Source organism: Podarcis liolepis (genome assembly GCF_965112155.1).
Source record: "Podarcis liolepis genome assembly, chromosome: 14".
NCBI lineage: Eukaryota > Metazoa > Chordata > Lepidosauria > Squamata > Lacertidae > Podarcis > Podarcis liolepis.
Genome location: NC_139569.1, coordinates 2,990,357 through 3,017,026, shown reverse-complemented (window position 1 = coordinate 3,017,026; position 26,670 = coordinate 2,990,357). Strand labels below are relative to the sequence as shown.

The following is a 26,670-nucleotide window of genomic DNA, read 5'->3' as shown; positions in this document are numbered from 1 at the left end:
CGTTCCCACCCCGGGCCACCGGAGCGTGCGCCTTTACGCGCGCTGCCCTGTCTTTGGGGAGCGCACGCCCCCGAACCCGTGCGTCCCCCTTAATTTTTGCAGCTCCCCCACCCCAGGGCGCTGCGTGTGGGTGTGTTTTCACCCCATTGCCAGGTCTTTGGAGGAAGAGGAGGAGGCAGTCGGGGAGGGAGGGGATTGCGAAGGAGAGAAGCGCCCCGGACCCCGTGCGCCCCGTCTCCCGATCGCGGCCTGCGAGCGCGCCGCCTGGGCAGCCCGGGCCTCTCTCCCCGCCCGTCCGCCCGCCTCCCCTCCCGCGGCCCCGCCCCGGAGGCCGGCGGTGCGTAGTCGGCGGCCGCCCCTGCCTGCCTGCCTGCCTGGGCCGCCGCGAAGATGGCTGCAGCCGCGGGCGAGGACGGGCCCGGCGCGAGGGCCTTGCTGGCGCTGCAGCGCGCCGCGCCCTCGCCGCCGCTGCCTCCCGAGGCGCCCGCCGCCTCGCCTCCCCAGGGCCCGGGGCCGGCCCCGATCCCGCCCGCGCTGCCCCTGGCCGTGCCGTCGGCCCTGGCGCGCCTGCAGGGCCGCGACGTGGAGTTCGTGATGCGCCAGGCGACGGTGACCATCGGGCGCAACTCGTCGCAGGGCGCCGTGGACGTGAACATGGGCCGCTCCAGCTTCATCTCGCGCCGCCACCTCGAGCTCTCCTTCCGCGCGCCCCACTTCTACCTGCGCTGCCTGGGCAAGAACGGCGTCTTCGTCGACGGCGCCTTCCAGAGGAGGGGAGGCCCGGCCCTGCAGCTGCCCCCGCAGTGAGTCGTGGGAATGGGCGACACGCGCGCGGGCAGGCTGGCGTGTGGGGATTTGAGGTTGGAGGACAGGCGTTGAAGCTGCGGGGTGGGTGGGGCTTAGGGAGACACGCGGGCAAGTTGGGTCGTGAGGATGGGGCTTAAGGAGACGCGCGGGCAGACTGGGTCGTGGGGATCTGGGTTAGGGAAGCACATGCATACGCTGGTTCGTGGGGAAGGGGGTTAGGGAGAGGTGTATAAGCTGGGTTGTGGGGGGGGTGTGCAGGCACACACACACACACACACACACGTGTATAGGCTGGTTGTGGGGATGGAGGCATGGAAGACCTGCATGTAGACTGGGCCATGGGGGTGTGGGAGATCCATGTGTAAGCTGTGTTGTAGGGGTGAGCATTAATGCAACCCACAGATGAGGTGTGTTGAGAATTTGTGGTGGTGGGATGTTAACCCACGAGGGTTAACACCCCGAACGTAAACACCATGTACACCTAGGCAGGGGAAACCGCGCATGCGCATGAACAGGTCCTGGGAAGAGAGGTTGTGGGAGGGTGAAGGAAGGGGAGCCCCCCTGAGGGTGGGGGGAAAGCTTATGTGGAAAGGGGGTGCCAGTCCTGAGGGGGAGACCCACAGGTGTCCCTTGTGTCTATTGGCAGGGAAAACCCGCATGTGGGCTAATGGGTCTTCAGAAAGAGAGTTGAGGGAAGGAGATGGGACGCTTAGGTGTGTGCATTTATGTGTATTGTGTATTAATAAATGGGTTTTGGGGAAGAGAATTGGAGGACCCCATTTTGAGGGAGCGTGGTTAATGTGTTTTTCGAAAGCCCACCCCATGGAGTAAGGTTACCAGACATCCCCGTTACCCCTGACAAAATCCATTCCCATCCACAGAAATTGAAAAGTGTACCTGGATTCATTGAAAAAAATCTGGTAACCCCCACAGGTGTGCGTGGGGCCCCCATCACAGTCTAGGAGAAGACTCCTGACTCCCTTTCATCCAGGGGGTGGGGTGGGGAAGAGAAGGAAGCCGAGCCCCATGTTGAGAGTACATAATAATAAAATTATTATTATGGCAAGTTTTCATGTGTCAGTCTCACAGGTCTTCAGAAAGGGATTCCCAGCCTGAAAGTTGCCCTGCGGGCGGGTGTGTATTTTTATTTTTGAAAATATTTTCAGGCTGCCTTGCTGGACCAAGTCTGCCCAAGGTGGCCAACGAAGGAGAAGCATTAAAAAAAGAAAAGAAATGTACATTAAAATAGAATTCAGCCGCTGTGTGTGTGTTTGACAAGGAGCACTTGCATGTGGTTTGAATCGGTCTTGCGAAGGGGGCGAGGAACAGGAGGAAGGAAACTTTCGCACGTGGGTTTGGGTGTTAAGAAAAGGGTGTTTGTCTGGGAGGGGGGAACCCCTCTGTGGGATTGAAACCCCGTGACTCTTGTCAAGTGGAGCCACACGTGGGTTTTATGGGTCTTGGGAATGGGGGTGGGGGAACAGAAGGGCATCCCCCAACTTGGGGGTGGGGGGAATTTACATACATGTAGGTGGTCAGACAGGCCTTCCCTGCAGTTTCCCCCCTAAAATAATCTCATTAATGGCAAGCAGCCTTGGAATAATTTGTATCCTGAAAGGCAGGATGTAAATAATCTCAAATCAAGAAAATATACGGACTTTTAAAAGCGGGGTTTGGGGGTCTTGGGAAAGGGGAACCTACTTGGGAGGGGGAAGCCCTGGAGGGGGTTGACGTAGGAGGGTGGGTTTGCGAGCCGTGGTCAAGGGGAGCCCCCTCTGGGGTGGGTTTGGCAGGTCTTGAGATGCCCCTTCTGAAGGGGAACCCCAAACTATTTCTGCGTTTGTGTGTATTTTGGCATGGAAAACCCACACCTACTCTAAAGGAAAGATGTTGGGGGGGCTTGGAAAACTGGGGGGACGGAAGAGAGTTAAGTGTGGGTTTCTGCCTTGGAAAGGGGGAACCCCATATGTGGTTTACGGTGTGGGGGGAAGACTTAGGGGTTTGGGGAGAGAAAGGGGATCTTCCTCTGAGAAGGGGGAAGCCAGGTACATAGGTGTGGGTGTCTCCATTCGAGCAGGGTGGGGGGAAAGACGGCCGCGGGACAGAGAGGGAGGATGTTGGGGGCAGAATCCCCCATCCTAGGAATGAATTGGTGAGTAAAACTCGGAGCGTTCTTGTCTCAGGCAAATTTCCCCTTGCAGTCATCTGATAATTATAATTAATAGAATAAACTAGGTCCCGGAGCTGAATTGTGCCCACTGAGAAATGGGTTTCCTTGTGCCTCCTGCCCTGAGATGGGTAAGTAGGATCTGCGAGTGGCACTAAGTTGGCGATGGGATGGAGGCCTGCCTGTCCGCATGGAAACCCGGCTCTCTGCAGTTGCTCCGTGGTGGAGGAAATGGACTCTGCACATGCCTCAGAGCCTTCTTGTCTTGCTGCATGCTCCGGGACGGAGTTTGAGCAGGTTCTGAGGCGGGGTGTTGGTTGAGACAAATAGGAATAATCTGGGTTGGCGATGGTCCGTCAGCAGTAAAAAGAAAAATGATTACGAGTGGATAAGTACAGAATACAGGAAAAGCATTGGAAGATGGAGCTCTGGGGGACGGAATCATCCCTATCGATCCCTGAATCCGCCTTGTTTGTTCTCTTATTAATTTCTTTTCTTTTGAAATGGCTCAGGGGCTACAGCAGACTTGCAAGGCCCAGCTCCCTCATCTTAAAGGGGATTCCTCCTGGGATGGTGAGAGAGAGAGAGAGAGAGAGAGAGAGACAGGTGCCCTTAACTCATTGTCGGAGTTTTAAGGTCTACGCAGCTCATGATGGCTGTGGGGCACCATCTTGAATTGCGACGCCCTCTCATCTCTGATCGTTCCTGCAATTGAGAGATGAGTTGCAGTGATGGCCAAACTTGGCCCTCCAGCGGTTTTGGGGCTACAGTTCCCATCATCCCTGACCACTGGTCCTGTTAACTAGGGATGATGGGAGCTGTAGTCCCAAAACCGCTGGAGGGTCAAGTTTGGCCATCGCTGATTAGAGGGGCCCAAACTTACATCTGCGATAAATTTCAGCGCTAACAGAAGGATTTCAAACCAACCCACAAAAAGAGTTGTTTGTGATGGGAGACGTTGAGACAAGCCAGAGCTTTGTGAGCTAGCTGAGGGAAATGGCGGTTTTTATCTGATGAAGCCCAGAGACCATATGGACATTAGAAAGGGAAGGATTCTGCCATTGAAGCAGGAGATGACTTCTTTTCCAAGACCTGCTCCAGGCAATCTGTGGCGAACACAGTGGTTGCATTCGCACGTAACGATAAACCATCGTTTAGCATTGCGCGGACGAGCTGCAGGAAGGGCAAGCAAAATGTTGGGCTTGCGCATTTCCCGTCCTCCCAAATTGGCTGGCATGATGGGCTTTTGCCGAGATTAGTGCCATTTGTGGAGAATATGGTGTCCTCCCAATGCTGGATGCCAATGAACTCCGGTGAGTTTAAAACATGCCAACTTCAAACCAGGGAGTTATGAACCTGCCTTGTTTAACTGACTAGCATCCAAGATGAGATTCAGCTGGCATTCTTTGAAAGCGAAACTAATCTCCCCAGAAGCCCTCCCGGCTCTGTGCTTAGGAGGAGAGGGGAAGGCGGCTGCCCAGTGTTTACTCAGCACACCATTTCCATGTTCTGTAAACCATGGCTTGCAAACACAGCTGAGACATTTGGGGCAAAGAAACGAGAAGGACCTGGAGGAAAGTTGAAGTAGGAAAAGGACGCCTTGGGGAGCAGCCGGGCAAGATGGAGAAGCCAGTTGTTTCTTGGACTGAAGAGCACAGTTGGTTAGCTCCTTAAACTGTATATGACAATACTCCCGAGTTGGGCTGGGTTTCCCTGCGCCATGGGGGGGAGAGAGATTCCTGAGGGATATTGGCTTTCTGGGGGGTGAGGATAAGATTCCACTGATGGAAAAAGCAGAGCGACAGCTGTGGGCCTGCCCCAGGGGCAAACTTTGCCAAAGGAGATGGGAAGCACCTTGGTCCACAAAGAACTGGCAAGTTATGCGTGTGAACATGTTCCTCTTTCTCCGATCCTGCCAAGATTGGAGAAACTTCATCCGTACAAAATTGCAGTCTCCAGTAGGGTACCCAAATCATGGCCTAGGGATCCCACCTGGTCCTGCAAGAGCAGAGAAGAGGCTTTTGATGGAGGTTGGGGGTTAGAGGAGAAGCTGCATCTTCATTCCCTGCAGCAAGATGATCTGGGAACCCGGTTACTGATAGGGAATCCTCCACTAGTGATTGGGGTACAAGCAAGTTCCTTCTCGTCTTCTTCCTGCGCAGCCATGATACGCTCTTGGACTGTGTTGCGCATCAGTGTCGCGTCCCACCCCAACGGAGCAGGTCCATTGCAGTGGTTTCCAAACTGTAGCCCAGGAAACCTCTGGAGTTCCTTGAAAGCAACGTGCTCCTTCGTGGCGCTGGATTGTGGCCTTCATTCTGCTCCTCCCTGTACGTTTTCCCATAGTGTTGACATGATGCGTTTCTCATTCAAATGCCACCCCGTTTCCTATCGCCCCATTCAACCTACATTTACAATTTTTGCATGTATGCTTTAAAAAAGTTTGTTTGTTTGTTTGTTTTTTGCAGTAATGGTAAAATCCGGATTAAATGGGGAAATTATATTGCATTGCATTTGGAGGAAGACGGCATGGTGTGGGCACTGTGGAATCTTAGACTTTTAGAAGGGACCCCAAGAATCACCAGGAGAGGAATCACAGCTAAGTTGTGCGCCCCGGTTCATTCAGGGCAGTGACAAGACCCAAAATGTTTGGCACGTGCTTTGAGCCCAGCGTGTGCCCAGGGACTTGCCCCCGAATCTTTCCTCTTCTCTGTGTTTGCTACTGTTGTGGACCAGAAGACAAGCGCTGATTCTGTTGTTTGATGCAGAAAGGGGTTCCTTGACAGCAGAGAGGGTTGTTGTCGTTTTTTTAGGAAAACCCCTGGCATAGTGGCATGAAGTGTCCATCTGTCAAAATGCCACTTTCTAACATCTCCCCACATGCACAGCATTGCTTTGATGTGCCCTTATTATAAGGTGCCTTAAAACTTGACGTCCTCCATTCTGGGGGTGGAGGATAATGCAATTTCTCTTCCTCCCCGCAGACCCAAGGGCACGACTCTTGCTCGCCAGCCTCGTATCTAGCAGATCCGTTGTTTTTTTTTAATAAGTTGCTTTTTCTGCCGGCTGTTTTCCTTGTGTTTAGTAATTTCGTTATAAATCCCAAGCCACTTGCTTCCTCTCAGGCATTTGGGCTTTGAAATGTTTTCCTTTTTCGAAGGCTATACCCTTGGACTATGTCAGTATAATTAATTTCTGCTTGTAAAACAAGCTGCTTTCTCTTTTCCTTTCCCCTCCAATTCCTTTTCTCGGGGAGCTGGGGGCGTTCTTGTACTTTTCCCATAAGCTCTTGTGTACCTTGTTATTTCGTTTACCGAATTGCAGTTGTCGTTGCCAAATGGAAGGAGAGCGAAAAGAGACAGCCTCTCACTCGTGGTTGGAGAAATCCTTTCTCCTTCCAAGCGCTTAAAGGAGAAAGGGGGTCTTAATGTGCACTGGCTTGCATGCTGCAGGGAACCCTGAACAATAAAATGTCTTCTCGGCCACTGTTTATGATCACAGTAAATAAACGGCACGCCCCTCCCTTTCTGAGTTGTAAAACAGATGATGCAACTCTCCCCCCTTTTTTTCCTGAATGGAATTTGCCCTCCAGTTCCTGCGAAGTAAACAGTTCCAGTTTTTCCTGTGTTCTTTAGGGCATGCGAGCATTTAGGCCTCGGCTGCAGAAATGTTTCTTTGCAGCCTTTATGTTCCCTCAGCCGCAGATGGTTTGCGAAATGAAGTTAGCTTGCGAGGAGCTCGGTTGATGCAGAGTAAATTTGTACGTACCTGTTGCATCCAACGCTGGAAGGAGCGGGGGAAAAGCAGCGTGGGAATTCAGCTTTGTCACTTTTTAGGTTCGTCATGTGCCTTCGTGTGTGTGGCTTTTGTTTCCAGATGCCACTCACAACAACGCTTTCAAGGATTTTTGCCAGGAGGAGGAGGAGGGAGAGCTCTCTTGGCTGCAACGCCCTTCTCGTAAGCTTCCCAGAAGGATCTGGTTGGTCCCAGTGGGACACAGGATGCCTTGCTGGGTGAGTTCGGGACCTGATCCTGCAAGCCTCTTCCTGTGCTCCAGAATGCCGTTGCTCGCTCATCAAGCAGTACCAGAACCAACTCTTAATGCGCTTTATGGGTAGTTGTATTAGGAGCAGTACAACTGCTACTAGCTAGTACAACATTATGAGTAATTGTACTCTTAAAAAGCAGAGACGTCACCTTGCCGACAAGGTCCGTATAGTTAAAGCTCTGGTTTTCCCAGTAGTGATGTATGGAAGTGAGAGCTGGACCATCAAGAAGGCTAATCGATGGAGAATAGATGCTTTTGAATTCTGGTGTTGGAGGAGACTCTTGAGAGTCCCATGGACTGCAAGAAGATCCAACCTCTCCATTCTGAAGGAAATCAGCCCCGAGTGCTCACTGGAAGGACAGATCCTGAAGCTGAGGCTCCAATACTTTGGCCACCTCATGAGAAGAGAAGACTCCCTGGAAAAGACCCTGATGTTGGGAAAGATGGAGGGCACAAGGAGAAGGGGACGACAGAGGACGAGATGGTTGGACAGTGTTCTCGAAGCCACAAACATGAGTCTGACCAAACTGCGGGAGGCAGTGGAAGACAAGAGTGCCTGGCGTGCTCTGGTCCACAGGGTCATGAAGAGTCGGACACGACTAAACAATAACAACATTTATTAAATTTGTCTGCCACCCTTCATCTGCAGATCTCAGGGGGGTTCACAACATAAAAATACAATAGGAAAACACAAAATACATGATAAAAGCAAGAACAACAACAAAGCAATAGCTCACCCTCCCACAAACACATTTAAAAGGGGTATAAGATGTTAATCAGCCATAGGCTTGGTTGAAGAGGAATATTTTTGCCAGGCGTCTAAAGGTGTTTAAGGAAGGTGCCAGGCAAGAGAGCATTCTTCAAGTGGGGAGCCACTGCAGAAAAGACCCTGTTCTTGTGTTGCCACCCTCCCGACCTCTCATGGAAGAAGCACACAAGGAAGAGCCTCTGAAGATTAATGCAGAGTTGGGACGGTTTATATCAGGCATAGGCAAACTCCGGCACTCCAGATGTTTGGGACTACAGTTCCCAACATCCCTGACCACTGGTCGTGTTAGCTAGGGATGATGGAAATTGTTGTGCCAAACATCTGGAGGGCCGGAGTTTGCCGATGCCTGGTTTATACGGAGAGAGACGGTCCCAGAGGTATCGCGTTCCTGAGCCATTTAGGGTCTTATAGGTCCAAGCCAACACTTTGAATTGGGCCCGAAAATGAATTGGCGGCCAGTCCAGTCAGATGTCACATGTTCAAACTGTCTTGTTCTGATGAGCAACCTGGCTGCCAAATTCTGCACCGGCTGAAGTTTCCGAACCGACTCCAGAGGCAGCCCCAGACAGAACGCGTTGCAGTAGTCTAGCCTCGAGGTGAGCAGAGCAGAGAAGTTAGGCTATCCCTGTCCAGATTGGGGTGTAGCTCGGCCACCAGCCAAAGTGATGGAAGGCACTCTGCGCCACTGAGTCCACCTGAAAATACGAGCATTATGTACAATTCACTGCAGCTCTGACATAAGCGATTGCTTCTTTTGCACAGCTTGGAAGTCGGAGCTGAGAGAGAGAGATAGGCGAAGACTACACCGTCGCATAACGGCCGGTGGCATTTTTGCATTTGCAAGGACTGCCGTTCAGGCTCTGTGTCACCCGAGCCGTTTTATGCCCCCGTGACGAAGGAGGGTTTTGAACCCGAGTCGGGCAGTTTTATCTCCATGGATGATGCTTGTTTTGTACTGTCATCTGCTGGCTGTGTCTCCCTGAGAATATTTGGCCCGGTTTGCAAACTGGCAAGTTACATACTTCTGGCACAATCTTAATTCCTCCGGCTAAATATTGAATATGAAAATATTGAATATCGTTTAGGGGAAGAGCTTGTAGCTCCGTGGCAAAGCTTCTCCGTTGCAAGCAGAAGGCTGAGGGAGACTCCGGCCTGAAATCTCGGAGAGCAGCTGCCAGCCAGTGTAAACAGTACTGAGCTACATGGAACAATAGTATGCTTCAGTATAAGGCAGCTTCCCATGTTCCAGTCCCCAAACCCTATGCTTTAATTGCTACTGGAAATACGTCCTGAATCGTATGCGCACTTGTGAGATGTTGCAAGCCGGCCATTTCTGTTTTAAATAGGATTCAGAGTCTGCAGAAGTACAGTGGTACCTTGGTTTACAACCATAATCCGTTCTGGAGGTCCGTTTGTAAACTAAAACAGGATCTAACGCAAGGTGCGCTTTTGCCAATGGGGCCTCAAAAAAAAAATTTGTTTGTAATCCAAAAAAATGGATTGCAATCCAAAATAAGTTTGCAAACTTCCGGATTTGACGTGTTTGTAATCCAAAACGTATGCAAACCAGACAGTTTGTAAACCAAGGCACCACTGTATTTGAGAATTGCTCCACAACTCTGAATTATTTGTACACACAAAAAGTGGCAAAGCTTTAGGAAATATGCCTCGTAGGTCCCTCTCCTCTGCCTTCTAATGTTTAAAGTTTACATTGGCTCCATTAGGAGAATGCCATTATTTTGGGGCCTTCGCTCCTGGAAAGAGTTGTGCCTCTGGATAGAGGAGAGTTTTTATAGCTTGCTGGAAACTTCGCCGGGTCTCCTGTGTTGCTTCCACGAGGGTTTATGCTTTATGCTCTGCTTCAGACAGAATGTCGCCGGCAAGGAGTAGGCTCGTCTTTCGCAGCTGTGTCGTTTGCAGGATTTGTGTCCACTTCGCAGATGAGACAGCGCAACTGTGAAAAATAATTAAAGCACCATCGCCCAGTGACGGATAGGGAGGCTGTTTCACAGGGGTCATTGCGATCAGGGCTAAGCAGGCTCAGCTTGAAGGCAGGTCGTGAAGTGAAAACACAGATGATTAACCAGAAATGCACTTTCTGGTCGGACAACGCTGTCAGTTCTCGAAAGAGATCTGTTTCTGTGGCGTGCAGTGAGCAAGGAGTTTCTGAGAATCCCAACTTCCATTAACCCTCATTTCCACCAAACACACCGAAAAGATCCTGGCCACTTTTGCTGCAAGGATAAAGTATGTCAGAGGCTCTGGAACCAAAAACAAAGGGAAAGCAACAACAAAAGTTTCCAGACGTGGGGGGGCTGCCTTCAGATGTCTATGAAAAAGTCTATAGTTTAACTCTATATCAGGGGTCTGCAACCTTTAAGACAAAAAGAGCCACTTGGACCCGTTTCTGAAGGAAAAAAAACTGGGAGCCGCAGGACTCGTCATTATAAAAATAACTTTTTTGTCACTTTTTTATTATTTCTTTGTTTGACCCCTCAGAATTACTCCTCCTCATAGAAATAAACGTTAAATTAACAAGTTACCTTTTTGTGTGTGTGTGTGTTCTTCACTCCCCTTCAAAACAGTGACCAGCGTACATGCCCCCTTTCAATGCAGTGACCAGCGTACATGTCCCCTTTCAATGTAGCGGGCGGGTGGGCGGGAAGGTGACGTCGGGACGGTGCGTGACTAACGCACGCACCACCCCCATGCGACGTCACAGCCAGTACAGCGCCCGCCACAGTGGGGAGTGTCAGGGCGCACAATGCGCCTCCTCCCCTCGCTAGTATCCGCCCCGGAGCCGTGGCAAAGGTGTAAAAGAGCCACATGCGGCTCCAGAGCCGCGGGTTGCAGACCCCTGCTCTATATCATTTGTAGATTTGTGTGGAAGGAGCACGCACAGTGCTCCTAAACTTGGATCGTAGATTGCTGCAGTGTGGACTTTTTCTTTAAAATGGGGGGGGGGGGTTGGCTATCCGCTTGCTTGACCCAAACTGGTGGCCTCCAGGCAATTTGGACCGCCAATCGCACCCGCTCCCAGTCAGCATGGTGGGCACCAGGTTGAAGATGGCTGCTGTAAGGAAGCAGGTACCTATTTATCTGCTTGCACTGGTGTGCTTTCGAACTGCTAGGTTGGCAGAAGCTTTCTATTCAGGGATTCAAAAAAATGCAGACGATATTGTTAACTGCTGCTTGGGTTTCTAACCTGCACTTCACAATAGCGCCCCGGGACTGGTTGCAGCGATGTAAAAGTGCAATCATTAAAATTAATTAGAACAATTTGCAAACAGAAGATTAGGGGAGGTCCTTTGTGTGTATGCATCAGGTGTCAAATGGTGAAGAGGCTTCAGCATATGACGGAAGCTGACAGTGCAGGTACGAGGCACACCTGTGCCAGATTTATCTTAGGGCATTCCTTACTCCCAGGCCACCATATTGATGACATTGCCATCCTCGGGTCCTTAGGGAGGACAGGTGTGGTCTTTGCAGCAATAGCAGCAGTGGTAGTAGCGGCGATAACAATGCAAAGGCCAGTTTTGCAAGTCAGAGCTAGCCTCGTATTCCCTTTCTTTACGGTTTTGACATTAAAAAGCAAGTATCTGAAAGCCCGAAGTCACTCATGCAATCTTCTAATTTGCAGGGCTGAGCTCTCGTCGTTGCCAAAGGCTCGTTGTGGCTTCTGCGCTCTTGTGTTTTGATGATCTCACAAACCACTTGGACGCTCCATTCTTGCGGTTAAAACAACATTATCAGGGTGTGTGTGTGTGCATTTGTTTTTGTGCATGCCCAGGGTAAGAGAGAGCAGCAAGGCCCGTTCTCTGAGGAACTACTTTCACCACATAACCACCAGTGCTAAACCAGAGCTGTTTCTAACACACCTTTTTCCTAAACTCAAGTTCCTCTGCTGTTCTGTTTTCTACAACTACACAACAGAAGCTCAAGTAGCAAAATTTCAATCATCTTCCATTTCCCCTCCTGTGTCTGCTGCGTGTCTGTTAAAACAAACCCCCGACGTATTCCAGCCATTAGCTTTTGCACCGCTGACTTTGATGGAGAGCTAAGCATCGACTTAAATATTTCCTGCTGTATCGGTTGGGCGTAAAAGAGCCTGTTTCTGCTTGGATCATGCCCCATGTTCTTAGAGGTGCACCCTGAGAGTGCATTTTGCACTTTGCCATGGCTGAGCTGTTCTAAAAATTCAAGGCAGATTTCTGCCCCGAGGTGCTTACAGTGTGAGCTTCGACCAGGGAGGTGTAGACCAGGGATGTTCAACAGGTCGATTGCGACCTACTGGTCGATCCCTGTGAGCTTTTGGTCGATCACAGTCGATCGCTGGGCCCCTTCTGGCCCTGCCCCCTCGCCCTGCCCTCCATTGTTGGAGAACGGAAGACGCACCTTATTTTTCACTCTATAAGATGCACTTTTCCCCTCCTAAAAAGTAAGGGGAAATGTGTGTGCGTCTTAGGGAGCGAATGCAGGCTGCGCAGCTATCGCTGAAGCCAGGAGAGCAAGAGGGATCGCTGCGCACCAATCCCTCTTGCTCTTCTGGCTTCAGGGATAGCCACACAACGCCTCTTGAGCGCAGTGGGAGCGCTCCTCCCTCTTCGCTCAAGAGGCTTGGCTTTGCTTTCTTGTTTCTTGTTTTCCTCCTCTAAAAACTAGGTGCATCTTATGGTCGGGTGCGTCTTATAGAGCAAAAAAATACGGAAGTTTACAAACCAAGGCTGTTTTCCCCCCAGTGATCCTTCGGTGAGTTGCTGTTTCTCTTTGACCCCAAAATAATGTAAAAATGTTGCGCCCGGCCAAAAAGCTAAGCAGTCTATGCCTACCAAACCCCAGTAAAACGGGGCTATTCCCCTCCCTAAAGAAAGCTCAACAACTTTGACCTGAACCCCTAAAAAAGGGGGGTAGATCACTGCCAGTTTTTATTTTTATGAGTAGATCGCAGTCTCTTGGAAGTTTGCCACCCCTGGTGTAAACAACAGAGGGATCTGGCATCGATCTGGCTGCCTGAACGTTTAAAAACTGTTCTGGAAGAGGATGGCTCACATTTTCAGACAGAACAAGTGAGGAGGAAGTCCTGTTCATGTTTTACGCTGCGTTTTTAGACAGAAGACGTATTGTTATTTCTTTGCCTAACAGCAGCTCTTATCCTTGTTTTGACCATTATTTATAAAGTTTAGGGAAGCTTTAGAGCAGCCTTTCCTAACCTGGCACCTTCCAGATGTTTGGGACCACGACTCCCATCAGCTCCAGCCAACACTTGCAGGGCCTTATGGGAGTTGTAGTCCGAAAACTTTTGGAGCACAGGAAGATGCCCTAGAGCAAGGTGGAAAAATGTGACCGGCCACCTTGAAAGTGACGTACGTGCCCAGGAATGTGAAACACTTTCTCAAGTATTATGCAGATCTTGTCTTATAGGAATCTGAAGTAGCTTGTTTCCTAGCGCAGTCCTGGAGTGGGGACTTGAGGATGACTAGCCAGTGCAGCTCGATTAAGCTGTGCGCCTGTTAGCACGGTCCTAGCTCTCATTTCATTTGGGTGCAAGAAAGGGGAGTTGGAACCAAAAACCCTGCAACCAAAAGCATTGGCAGGCAGGCAGGGGGGTTGCAAAACATATGCAATCGTTTATTTTGAATAGGTTTATTCCAACCGTAGTTTTTTAAAGACAGAGGTTGATTTTGTCCATGCGGAATCTTAGGGTTCAGCCATGACACCTAGGAAATGATCGCCACATTTCAACGCAGTGTGTCTGTAAATATTTGGTCGTAGGGGCAACTACAGTGGTACCTCGGGTGAAGTACTTAATTCGTTCCAGAGGTCCATTCTTAACCTGAAACTGTTCTTAACCTGAAGCACCACTTTAGCTAATGGGGCCTCCTGCTGCTGCCGCCGCGCCGCCAGAGCACGATTTCTGTTCTTATCCTGAAGCAAAGTTCTTAACCTGAAGCGCTATTTCTGGGTTAGCGGAGTCTGTAACCTGAAGCGTATGTAACCTGAAGTGTATGTAACCCGAGGTACCACTGTATTAGGGGCAAGGTGCCTCTGTGCCTTTCTGTTCAGGGAAGTTTTTAATGTGTGACATTTTGATGTATTTTTAATCTTTGTTGGAAGCCGCCCAGAGTGGCTGGGGAAATCCAGCCAGATGGGCAGGGTACAAATAATAAATAAATAAATAATAAATAAATAAATAAATAAATAAATAAATAAATAATAATAATAATAATAATTATAAGCTTCCCAGTATCATCTGGGGGTGGGGAGAGGGCCAGCCTGGAAGTGGAATTAGAAGTTGGTTCCATTCAGTGGTGGAGCTGTTGTAATGTTCTTCTGCACACAGTTGTTGGAAACTGTAGGAATTGGAGGTAGCCAAGCTTGGAATATTCTTTAGAGGGAGAGAGCGAGAGCTTTTCACTAGTGGTTAAATGATTTTTCGGAACTGGGCCGCTGTTTCTAGCCGTCTCTGTTTGTTCTGGGACGGACCTCTCCAAATGCCCATCACCACATCAAACCACCCGGTGTGTGTGTGTTAATCTTCTTTTGGAGCTGCCTCGGTCTCTTGGCCTCCGAGCCAGCAGCGTCTGTGTGTTCTTCTGTTTGTGGAGCCCAAAGGATGCTGTATCCCGAAATCCGCTCACAGAGCCAATCCCTGTCTGGCTTACAGCTGCACACATGTGGAGGAGCCAGCTTCCTGTCTCCAGTTCCAAGTGGAAATGTGGACTCTGTGGTCGAGAAACATGCCTTGTGTGCTTTTGAGCAGGCGCTGGAGAATTTCCCCTGCGCTCCCGTTGCCTTGTTAAAAGGATGCGGCTCTGAGCCGCTTCTGGATGTGAAGAAGACCCATTGAAATCATCAGATTCACGCTGTGTGAGTCAAGTAGCCCCTTTGATAATGTTCAACTTTTAAGAAACCTTTGGGTGGGTGGCGGGATATCAGATTGCTTCTTTTGCAAGTTGCCAGTGCAAATGGGCTGATAATAAATCAGCTTCTCCTTTGCAACAACAGTAATAAGAATAGCAGCAATAATTTATTATTTATACCCCGCCCATCTGGCTGGGTTTCCCCAGCCACTCTGGGTGGCGTCCAACAAAATATTAAAATACATGTCAATCTGTTCAGTGATATACAAGCCAGTGTTAGAAATTCATATATATAAGCTAATTACCAAATGGCACCTTAAACCTAGGTTATGGCCACCCCAATGGATTGTCTAGTCACCCTTTTTTGGCAGTGAAATTTATTATTATTGATATTATTCATTTCTTTATTACTGTTACTGTTATTGTTTTAAAACATTTATTTGGAAGTTACAATACAGCTTTCTTCACCGCCAGATCTAAACAGGCAGATTTTGCAAGGAAGAGTTTTCTGGATTGGGTCTGTTTTGGAAAGGAGAGGGGGCAGCTGGATTGTGGGGCGGGGGCAGGTTTTTCAAGTCTTCTATCTGGGGTGGAGCTTTTTCATTCGGCTGTTTGATTTAAAAAAGTGTGTTGAAGTAGGATTCCTTAGTGGAAAGTTCCTTTGAGCCACTCGTGTCATGCGTGAATATTGTTAAAACAATCTGGCGGATGAATCTACAAGAACGGCGAGTTAAAATTACCGACAAAGAGGTCCCCCATATAGCCGGGTTAGATGACTGGTTTAAAAAAGCCCTGGGGGGAAGAGAGAGTGTCAAAAGTTCTGACCAGTTGCTTGGAGGATATTCTTGAGCCGGGATCGCTTGTAATTCTAAACCATGGTTTAGTGTTGCTTGTAACGCTAAACCGTGGTTTAACGTTACACAAACAAGCCACAGGGAGCCTCGGGATTTTGTCTGCATCCTCCTCTTCTGCTTGCATTTTCGATGGAGCAAAGTTTCATGTTGTGTCAACAGGAGACTATCTGTAGAAGGACAACAAAGCTTTACTTCTTGCTAATGTAAGACATTATGTACACGTCGATCTTCAGGCGAAATTGGTTTAAGTCCTTGAAAACACTCTTACAGCACAATATTGAGCCTATTTGCCCAGAAGTGAGTCCCATGGAATTCATTTGGACTTATTCTACGGTAGTAACGCTTAGGAGTTCAGCCTTAGCTTACTAAATTGTGCCTTGGTTTGATTCCAGACTTGCTCTTTCCAAAGCACGCCTTCTGCATTTCTGCAAAGCGGTAGTGTTTGAGACTGACTTGGAGCTAGAGGGTGGGGGGAAATTTTCAGTACATATGCCCAGGTCTGTCTCCTTGGATTGAAGAAGCCATTGCAAGTTTACACAGCGGGCAGAAGCAATTCCCATTCGAATTGGGTATGTACGTTTTGTGTCAATGGCTTGCAAGGCAGTATTGGCTTGGAAAGCGAGTTAGGGCACAGCCTAAGCTTTTATGATGGCTCTTTTTTCTATTATCCGCGAAGCCTCCTACACATCAATCTCCTGTTTAAAGACCGCCTCTGGAACGGTTCAGCGAAGTGTGCTTGTACATTCCTTATGGTGGTTAATTTCTTATGAGGCATACACTTTTATTAGGCATTAAAAGCGGGGTGGGTCCCCCCCCCCAATCTTAGCAGGGTAATTAATATTTCAGATAGTTGCTCAGTTATTGTTTCAGTGTTACTTCAACAGCATCGTCCTGCTGAACCCCTCTCTTGTGCCTCGGTTGCTCTCACCCCAGGTCCTTGGTAGAGTAGGGCAAGATAAAAAAGCGACAGCATTGTGTAGTGGTTAGAGTGGGAGACCAGGGTTCTAATCTTCGCTTGGCAGCGTTTGAAATTTGCCAAGCGCATTTTGCATCTGGCTATCAGCCACTTGTGACCAAGTGAAGAGGTCTAGGCGCAAAGATGGCAGTGATCTTTTTTTTAGGGAGCCAGAATTATTGGACTTTTTTTGGAAGATTTAACGGGGGTCCAAAGATCGACTATCGACCAGGGACATCCCGCAATCAACCTGTAGATTGCGATCGACCTGTTGGACAGGCCCGTGTTACGGCAACCGCAATCTGGGTTTAAGGTGCCATTTGGCGATTCGCTTATGTAGCTCTCCTGCCTTTGCTACTGTTGATCTAACCCAGGGGTAGGCAACCTAAGGCCCGGGAGCCAGATGCAGCCCATTCGCCTTCTCAATCCGGCAGCCCACGGACGGTCCAGGAATCAGTGTGTTTTTACATGAGCAGAATGTGTCCTTTTATTTAAAATGCATCTCTGGGTTATTTGTGGGGCATAGGAATTCGTTCATCCCCCCCCCCAAAAAAAATAGTCCGGCCCCCCCACAAGGTCTGAAGGGACAGTGGACCAGCCCCTTGCTGAAAAAGTTTGCTGATCCCTGATCTAGCCTGATGAAGAAGTGTTGGGAACCCAAAGACTCGCACACTGTTTTTCAAATTTCAATAAATGCATTTTCCCAGTGTGGGTCTCTCCCAAAGGCCAGCGCAGCTCCCTTTTGCTTTTCAGCAGCTTTGCCAAGGTAGTTTGGACTAACTGACTTGTGAATCAGGCTGTTAGCAACCTTTACTCTATTTAATGGTTAGTTAACTTCCCTCCATGCTTAGGGGGAGTGGAATGAGTTTGTGAGCTTGAGATTTCTCCTATTTCTTGTTGTTTTTTACTCCAGGGCAAAATTGCTGCTTTTTTTGAAACCTAAGATGTTTTGGGGGACCTCTGAGGGAGAGCAGCTGCTTCCTTCAAAGAAAACTTTGCGGTGATGAATGGCCCATTAAGAGAAAGTTGATGGCCTAGCAAGTGTAATTTGCATAACAATTAAACCAGTCTGGTGTATCCAGCAAAGATGCTAACACAATGCCTCTCTCCCTTGGAGATTTTGCTATTAAGCTACTTTATGAACTGGACTCTTTAAATGACTGCGTTTTCCTCCTGAAAATGCCTGAGGACTTTAAGGGGGGGGCGTACAGTAATAAAAAAGTGCCCCGCTGCACACACAAGTCCGTAGGACTACCGTACCCAAGAATATTGTTGCCATCCAGCCCAATATCTGAGCGGCGTGAGCATTTAGGCAGGTTTTGGCTACCTTGGAAGGAAGGACAGTGGAGATTGTGGGGTCTTCACGATAGGCGGTTTAGTCACATGCACCTACAACCTGAGCCCAAGATGGAGGGGCTCACAGCACCAGCACCCTAAGAGGGCCTTGATTCTCCCATCGATCCGTCAGAAATCAGGCATGGCTTTGTCTCTCAGCTGCCTGGCTTACAGCCTGCCTGGCTCACACACAACTCAATTCTAACTCTCTTCCAACTCCCAGACGGTTGAGGGAGGGGTTCTTCTAGCATAGAGCCATTCCCTTTGTTCCCTTAATGACCCATACTTAGTGGGCCCTTACCAGGCTGGCTGGGCTATTCCAGCAGTTGAATCTGTGCTGGATCCAGGTATTAAAGGGAGACTCAGGCATACAGCCCCCCCCCCCGAACTCAAAACAATATTATGTACCCTCCTTGTTCTTCTTTTTGGGTAGAAGAGAGTGTCATCCGATCTTAATAGGTTCTGGGGCAAGTAGATGGGTAATATCGTTGGGTTGTAGCCAACTAAGTTTTACTTAGAGGAGGCATGTCCAAAGTCTGTTTTGGGGGCCTAACCTTGGGATAAAATTATACTTCAACCCTAAAAAAAAGCTCTGTAACTCTGGTCAGCCCTCACGCATGTTCACTTCATCAAATCTGGCCCTCTAAAACAGTTTGGGCACCCCTGACTAGTACAGTGGTACCTCTGGTTGCGAACGAGATCCGTTCCGGAGGCCTGTTCGCAACATGAAAAGAGCGCAACCCGCAGCGACGTGTCTGCACATGCGCGGGTTGCGATTCGCCACTTCTGTGCATGCGCGTGACATCACTTGCGCTTCGTCAGAGGCAAACGGGCAAATTTAGCAGGGGATCAAATCATAGTTGTCAACTTACAGATTTGAAAATAAGGGACCAGCAGCCAAAATAAGAGATTTTAGTCAACCAGTTAAAAGGGGCCAGATAATTTTGGAGAGCAGCGCTGGTTTTTAGCCCTTCGTTTCCAGAGGTTGTTGCTCAAGACACCAGCCGATAAAACACTGCAATTAAATAACTACAAGCAGCAACCACTTTTCGCGCAAAACGAAGTCCAAGCTACGAAGATGCTGCTGCAGTTCTGTATCTTTTCTCTCGTGCTCCATTTGCAGCTCTCAGTTCCATCAGGCGGGGCGGGAGGAGGGGGGAAGGGAAATAGCGCCTGAAGTAAACCCGCAGATCAGACCATCTATGCTAGTCTACCACTACAAATCTATGGGAGAAGCGCTTGCGGTCCTTCCCTTGTAGCCCTTGGAACACCTGCCCACGCCTCTGCCTCCTCTTCCTCCTCTCTCTGAACTGCTTTCTCTATGGTTGCCCTCGCTCTCCTCTCAAGGCTCCTCAGCAATTCATAGACCATGCCAGGCTGCCCATCTCATTCGGGTCCTTTGGCGGCACAGCCGCAGTACGGCCTAGCAGGAGCAGGAGCGGCGGTGACGGGCAGAGGGGCGGCCCCAGGCAGAGACACCCAGTTCGGCGGCCGCGAGGAGGATGGCGGTGGAAGGGCCCGAGGCTCCCACCAGTCCCGGCTTGGAGGGCCTCCCGGGGGCCGAGGCTGGTGAGAGGAGGCCGGAGGGGGTGGGGTGGGCAGCCAAGCAACACAGTTGGAGCCTCCCTCCTCCCTGACCGGCAGGGAGGGAGGGAGAGGAGCTGCTTCCTTTGAAACCCAGGAAATTTAAGGGACATCCATCAATACGGGACAGCAGTGGGACATGGCGCTGGGGTAAGGGACTGTCCCTCCAAATAAGAGACGCTTGACAGCTATGGATCAAATACTTCCCCCCTCAATGTAAATGTACAGTGGAACCTCGGTTCTCGAACCACTCCGTTCCTGAACATCAAAAACCCAGAAGTAAATGTTCCATTTTTCGGACGCGGCTTCCGGTCTTTAAAAAGCCTAGCTGTCAGCCAATTGGAAGCCGCACCTTGGAATTCGAACGTTTTGGAAGTGGAACGGTCTTCCGGAACGGATTGCGTTTGGCTTCCGAGGTTCCACTGTACTAAATGAAATATTTGCAGCTTGGAAGAGAGAGAGAGAAGTCCCTATCCGCCGGAGAGCTGGGTTTTACTGACACACACACCCCTTCTCATTTTGAGCCTCTTGCACTCGTCTTCCGCCTGAGCCCTGCCTCTGCTCTTATTCTTGGGCTTGTTGAAATCTGTTTATTATTAAACACTGTTCAAACAGCCGCTGTTGAGTTGTATTGACACAGGAAGGTTGGGAGGCAGAGTACAGAAAGCGATATCACCCAAGCACTACGCCATTACTTGCTTACAGAGGATCAGATTATTTCCTGGCTCCCTTCAGGGCTGGTGCTGCGCTGTGTTTTTGTTTTTTTTTAAAAAAAGACTCTTTGTTTTTGTTTAGATCCCAATGGATGTCCTTAAGCAAGATTTCCTTTCTCAGTCTCCCTGCCTCCTAAATGAGGCACTCTTGCATCAACAGATTTGTTGTGAGGGTAACTGAGATAATGTGGTACAGAAATCGTAGGTGGTCCATTGGGGGCGGGATGTGTGTGTCCAGAAGGTAGATAGGCATCTGCTAGTGTTTTGCATTTGATCTCCAAGGATTTCTGACCCCCTCCCCCCATTGTTTTAACCATAGCAAAAACATTTTTTCTTGGAAACTCAGTTGATAAAATGAAGTGAGCTTGTGGGGAAAACCAGGAGTGGATTTTTGCATGGAAGAGCTGTGAGCCCTGCTCAGAGGTGGCCCTAGCAGGTGGGCCTCTGGGGTCTCTCTAGGGCAGGGTGGAGGAATAGATCCTGCAGACTTGACATCCGTCTACGTGAGCAGTAGAATACCGTGGTACCTTGGTTCTCAAATGCCTTGGTACTCAAACAACTCGGAACTCAAACACTGCAAAACCCAGAAGTAAGTGTTCCGGTTTGCGAACTTTTTCCGGAAGCCAAACGTACTCCCGTTTTGAGTGTTATGCTTCCAATTTGAGTGCCACACTTCTGTTTTGAGTGTTACACTGGGGTCTGTCTGTCTTTGCTATTTATTTTGGGGTTTTGCTTTTGTGGCTCTTGTTTTTGTAACTGTGGAACCCAGTTCAGCTACTGATTGTGCGGCTGCTGTACATTGTTTATTGCTTTCATTTTATGGATCAATGGTCTCGTTAGTTGGGTAGGAAAATTCATGTTAAATTGCTGTTTTAGGGGTTGTTTTTAAAAGTCTGGAACAGATTAATCCACTTTGCATTACTTTCTATGGGAAAGCGTTCCTTGGTTTTAGAACGCTTTGGTTTTGGAACGGACTTCTGGAATGGATTAAGTTTGAGAAGCAAGGTACCGCTGCAATAGCTTTGCAACGCTTTGGTTCAGTGACTACCATAGTTCCATAAACTCATCTCCATTTTACCCTACCCTATAAAAAGCACCACTCAGAACAGCAGTTTGCATTCCGCGTTAAGGAAGATAATAACACAGTAAAATTCAAAACAGTCACAGTTCATTGCACATTTATTCAAAATCCAATGAAAACTATTTAGGTTAACTAATTCAATGACAGGGATGAACTTGATCCAGTGATAACAGCTTTTCAAAGTCCAGCACCTCTGGGGCACTCCGTTGCCTCTTAGCACCTGCCTAGCAAATCACACCATGCCCAGGGAGAGTACCAACTGCTTTTGGAACCATTGCTTTAGTTCTTGCCAACAAATTATCATCATCATCATCATCATCACTCTCTGCCCATCTAACTGGGTTGCCACAGCCACTCCGGGAAGTTTCTAACAGAGAAAAAACAGAATAAAACATCAAACATTAAACATTTCCCTAAACAGAGCTGCCTTCAGATGTCTTCTAAAAGTCAGATAGTTGCTTATCTCCTTGACATCTGGTGGGAAGGCGTTCCACAGGGAGGGCGCCACCACCGAGAAGGCCCTCTGCCTGGTTCCCTGTAACCTCACTTCTCCCAGGGAGGGAACTGCCAGAAGGCCCTCGGAGCTGGACCTCAGTGAACGATGGGGGTGGAGATGCTCCTTCAGGTATACTGGGCTGAGGCTGTTTACGGCTTTAAAGTTCAGCACCAACACTTCCCTCATAACGCAGAACAGGGAACGAAGATGCGCAAATCGTCAGCAGCTTTGATGATTGTGCTAATTCTGAAAACAAATGAGCAGACTGTTGTTGGAGGTCCACAGCGTTTGGGTGGTGGCCAACTGGAGAGTTGTGGTTGCTGGGTCCCAAGGTTTGCCAAGGCAAAGTCTTGACCTTGACCTCCTTTGGGGCTTTTGACGCTCAGTACTACATCGCAGAAGAATGGATGCTTTTGAATTCTGGTGTTGGAGGAGACTCTTGAGAGTCCCATGGACTGCAAGAAGATCAAACCTATCCATTCTGAAGGAAATCAGCTCTGAGTGCTCACTGGAAGGACAGATCCTGAAGCTGAGGCTCCAATACTTTGGCCACCTCGTGAGAAGAGAAGACTCCCTGGAAAAGACCCTGATGTTGGGAAAGATGGAGGGCACAAGGAGAAGGGGACGACAGAGGATGAGATGGTTGGACAGTGTTCTCGAAGCTACCAGCATGAGTTTGACCAAACTGCGGGAGGCAGTGGAAGACAGGAGGGCCTGGCGTGCTCTGGTCCAGGGGGTCACGAAGAGTCGGGCACGACTAAACAACAACTACATCACAGTGATTGGAGCTGAGAAGGTGGTGAGAAGACTCTTTGGTGCTTGGAGATGCTCTCCAACCACCTCTGAAGGGTCACAAAGCCGTTGGAAAAATGCCCTACCCTCTATCCAGAGGATGCTCAAGTTCGGGGGGGGGGTTCGTTTGTAACGTTGCATTTCAGAGATGCTTAGTGTGCTTTAGATGCCCAGGGGAACTGTGACTCAGTTTCCCCCACCTCCATCCCACAGTCAGGAAGAAGGAAGAGAGTCTCATTACGTTTCCTGAGAAGAGTGGGGCATCTGCCGTGGCAATTACTGCGAACCTTGAAATGGGAATCTTCGTTCTCCTGCCCTTTGTTCTCCGTCCTGGTTCTTTGCAAGGTGATGGGCCTGGAAACAGTGGGTGCTCTTCTGTTTCCTTGGCTAAGGGGGGCTCCTCTGTCTTCACCAACCGGGTGCCCTCCAGACATTGCAGTCCATATCATCTGGCGGGTGGCACTGGGTTGGCAAACGTTTTACTGGGGGAATGTCTACATCAGGCATAGGCGAACTCAGCCCTCCAGATGTGTTGGGACTACAACTCCCATCACCCCTAGCTAACAGGACCAGTGGTCAGGGATGATGGGAGTTGTAGTGCCAAAACATCTGGAGGCCCGTGTTTGCCTATGCCTCTTCTACATTTTATGAACGATTGCAGGCCTGGCAATGCACCTCTTTCCCTATGAAGTTTGGGTCCTGTAATTCTGCAAGAGATTTCTTGGAGCCACTGTGGCGGTTGAACCAATAGCACGGATACAGCGTGTGGCTCTTTGTGGGCTCTCGGACGTCAGCAGACACCGTCGCTTGCATCTCTTCAAAGATAACTAAAATGAGGTTTCAGTAAATAGGTCAGCAGATTTTTTAAAAAAGCTTATTTTTATACACTTTCTTAAAAAAGGCATTATCCTTTCCCTCTCAAGTAGGAGGCAAATTCTCTCCTAAGAAAGCCTGCAGCCTGAATGCGTCACCCGAGTTTGATTCTTGCTTCGCAACTATTGTGTTTTACTTCTGTCCAACTTTTAATTGATCATCTAAAACTCCTGTGCTCAGCCTGAGATTTATTTAACTGAGGCAGGCAGCCCCCATTATGTTTTGACATTGTATTCTGTTGCTCGCACAGTCTTGCAGCGACCCCAAAGTGCCAGTGAAAATTGGAGGCAGCTGCTGGGTTGGGCGCAGGATGATATATTTAGTCTAGGAACTCCTCCTTTTTTAAGGGCCTGGGACAGGGGTAGTTTATCATCCTTCAGAATATCCTTCAGAGCTCCTTTTCTGTCCGTAGCCTTGGGGAACGGGGAGGAGCTAGGCAGGAAATGCAGAAGACATAGAGTACAGTCTTCACCAGTCTGGTCACCTTCCAGATGTTGTGAACTACAGTTCCCATGAGACGCCGCCAATGCATTTGGGAGTTGTAGTTCAGAACTCCTGAAGAGCAGAAGTTAGCAAAGGGCGATCTAGCGTTTATGTCGCTATTAGGTTATGATACATAAATCTGTGTGTAAATTGGTATATAATTATTATTAACTCTGCATCCTAAAAAATACAGAGTATGGTACAAATGTATGTGCGGGGATATATCTTTATACAGTCAAACCTCGGTTTTCGGACGTCTCGGCTGCCAAATGTTTCAGAAACTGAACGCCGAAAACCCGGATGTGAATGCTTCCGTTTTTGAACGTGCCTTGGAAGCCAAACAGCTTCCGTGGTGCGTTTTTCATTTTCCCCCCATTGACTTCGCTGCCAGCCGATTGATGCTCGGTTTTCGGACGCCGGAAGTCAAACTGACTTCTGGAACGGATTACGTTCAAAAACCGAGATTCCACTGTATCTATATCTCACATCTATAATACACACAGAGAGATAATAGACTGTGTGTGTGATATGTGTGTGTTTTATGTATATATATCATATATAGAGAGAGAGCGCATATATATGTGTGTGAGATATATGTGTGTGTGTGTGTGTGTATGTGTGTATATATATATGGACGTGGGTCTAAACCACAGAGCCTAGGGCTTGCCAATCAGAAGGTCGCGGTTTGAATCCCCACGACGGGGTGAGCTCCCGTTGCTCTGTCCCTGCTCCTGCCAACCTAGCAGTTCGAAAGCATGTCAAGTGCAAGTAGATAAATAGGTACCGCTCCGGCGGGAAGATAAACGGCGTTTCCGTGTGCTGCTCTGGTTTGCCAGAAGCGGCTTAGTCATGCTGGCCACATGACCTGGAAGCTGTCTATGGACAAATGCCAGCTCTCTCGGCCTATAGAGCGAGATGAGCGCCGCAACCCCAGAGTCATCCACGACTGGACCTAACAGTCAGGGGGTACCTTTACATACATCTATCTATCTATCTATCTATCTATCTATCTATCTATCCATGAGAAACACACACACACACACATATATCTATATAGAGAGAGAGTACATATATCATAAACACACACACACACCCCAGTCTATTTGCAAATAAGAACAAATGAAATGAGCAGAAGCCATTGAAAACTGGATTAAGAATTTCAGGTGAGCAAAGGCGTGGCGAAATAACCACATTCTGAGCTGGTGTCTCACTAGCAGCAAATTCAGTGTGAGCTGGATTTCAGTGGGGAAGGCATTCCATTAGTGAGCCCCTCGCCCTGTTTCCTGCATTGTGCGTAACTCCTTGGGGGGGGGGCTGAGAAAAGCCTCCTTGGTGGATCTCAGCATCTAGGCAGGACCGTAGAATATAAATTAACTTGTGTGTGCATGCCTTGAAAGGGGGCAGAGCTGTTTGTGGACGGACAGGGCTTGCAGTATTTTCCTACGGCACACACATAGAGATAATCGTAATAAAAACAGGTCAAGCATTTTGAAAAGGTTGGAAGGTGGGACACTCTTGAGTACACACTGAGAGCATCACAAACCGCCGCACAGTTGCCCTGGCAGTTTGCTAGGTAAGGAAAGCTGCCCTGTGTGGCTCACGTTGGTTTTGCCATGTTATTTCCCCTCCTCTCCCATCACTCGCTGAGCTCCGCATTTCTCCCGCGAGATCCCGCAGTTCCTGGCTTTTGTCTGGCTGCGATGACTCTCATCTCCAGCAAGCGCAGTTCTGAATGAATGAAATGTTATGAAACCGATGCTGGTATTTTGAAATCGGACACGGCCGTGCGGTGCAATTACAGCTCTTCCTCTTCTGTTTCCTCCTGCTGCCGCTGAGCAGACAGGCCCCGTGGGGCTGCCAAGTGACCACGATGTGTGTCTTTCGGAGGGTGGTTCCTGTAACGGCCTTTGGTGAGTCATCGGGTCGCGGCGCAAGTGTTCCCAATTAAGAACTCCTGGGAGCTCGTGGATTCCGATTCGGTTCTGGGAACAGCGATTCCCTTGAAAAATTGGTTCCAGGTTGTATTTTGGGATCTGTCTTGCAACCGGAGATACTTTCTTACTACCCTTCAGTCATATTCCTTGGGTGGTGTACGGAAATTAAAATTTGGAATGCAATAATTCAGCCTGCAAGGGGCTTATTATTAAACAGAACTTTTCCTGTTTAGGATTTCAGTGATCTGAGAGAATAGGCAGTTCTGTTTTCAGGGTGGGCCAACTAAAAGCGTAACAATGACCTCTGGCATGCTCCTGAAAGCTAAAAGGTTACCCAGATCTGCCAATCTGCCTGCCTTTACTTTGGTAATACCTGCCTTCCATTAAGAGTTTGGGTGTAATCCTTGACGCCTCCCTTTCCACGGAGGCGCAGGTTACAGCAACAGCCAAGGCGACATTTTTCCACCTTTGCCGCATCAAGCAGTTGGTCCCTTACCTTTCCCGCCCTGAACTGGCCACTGTGATCCATGCGACAGTCACCTCCAGGCTTGACTACTGTAATTCGCTCTACGCGGGGCTGCCCTTGAAACTGTCCCAGAAACTCCAGTGGGTGCAGAATGCCACAGCGAGGCTCCTTACAGGGTCCCTGCCATGGGAGCATATTCACCCAGTCCTTTACCAGTTGCACTGGCTCCCGGTGGAGTACCGGGTCAGGTTTAAGGTGCTGGTCTTGACCATTAAAGCCCTTTGTGGCTTAGGGCCCTCGTATTTACGGGACCGCCTCTCCTGGTCTTCCCCGCAGAGGACCTTAAGGTCCATGAATACCCATAGTTTAGAGGTCCCGGGCCCTAAGGAAGTCAGACTATCCTCCACCAGGGCCAGGGCCTTCTCAGTGATGGCTCCGACCTGGTGGAATGCT

At 49.1% G+C, this 26,670-nt stretch overlaps 1 protein-coding gene across 2 annotated transcripts in view; it reads left to right on the top strand.

Annotated features, from left to right (window-relative positions):
• The first annotated feature begins 331 nt into the window (after positions 1-331).
• The window catches only part of FOXK1 (forkhead box K1), an 87,633-nt gene continuing 61,294 nt past the window's right edge, over positions 332-26,670 (top strand). The window contains exon 1 of one of the 2 annotated variants that reach the window (XM_083474738.1): positions 332-803. In XM_083474738.1, coding sequence (XP_083330864.1) covers positions 391-803 — 413 coding nt within the window. In that variant the 5' untranslated portion in view covers positions 332-390. The remainder of the gene's footprint in view (positions 804-26,670) is intronic. The other variant, XM_083474739.1, reaches the window with a different exon arrangement.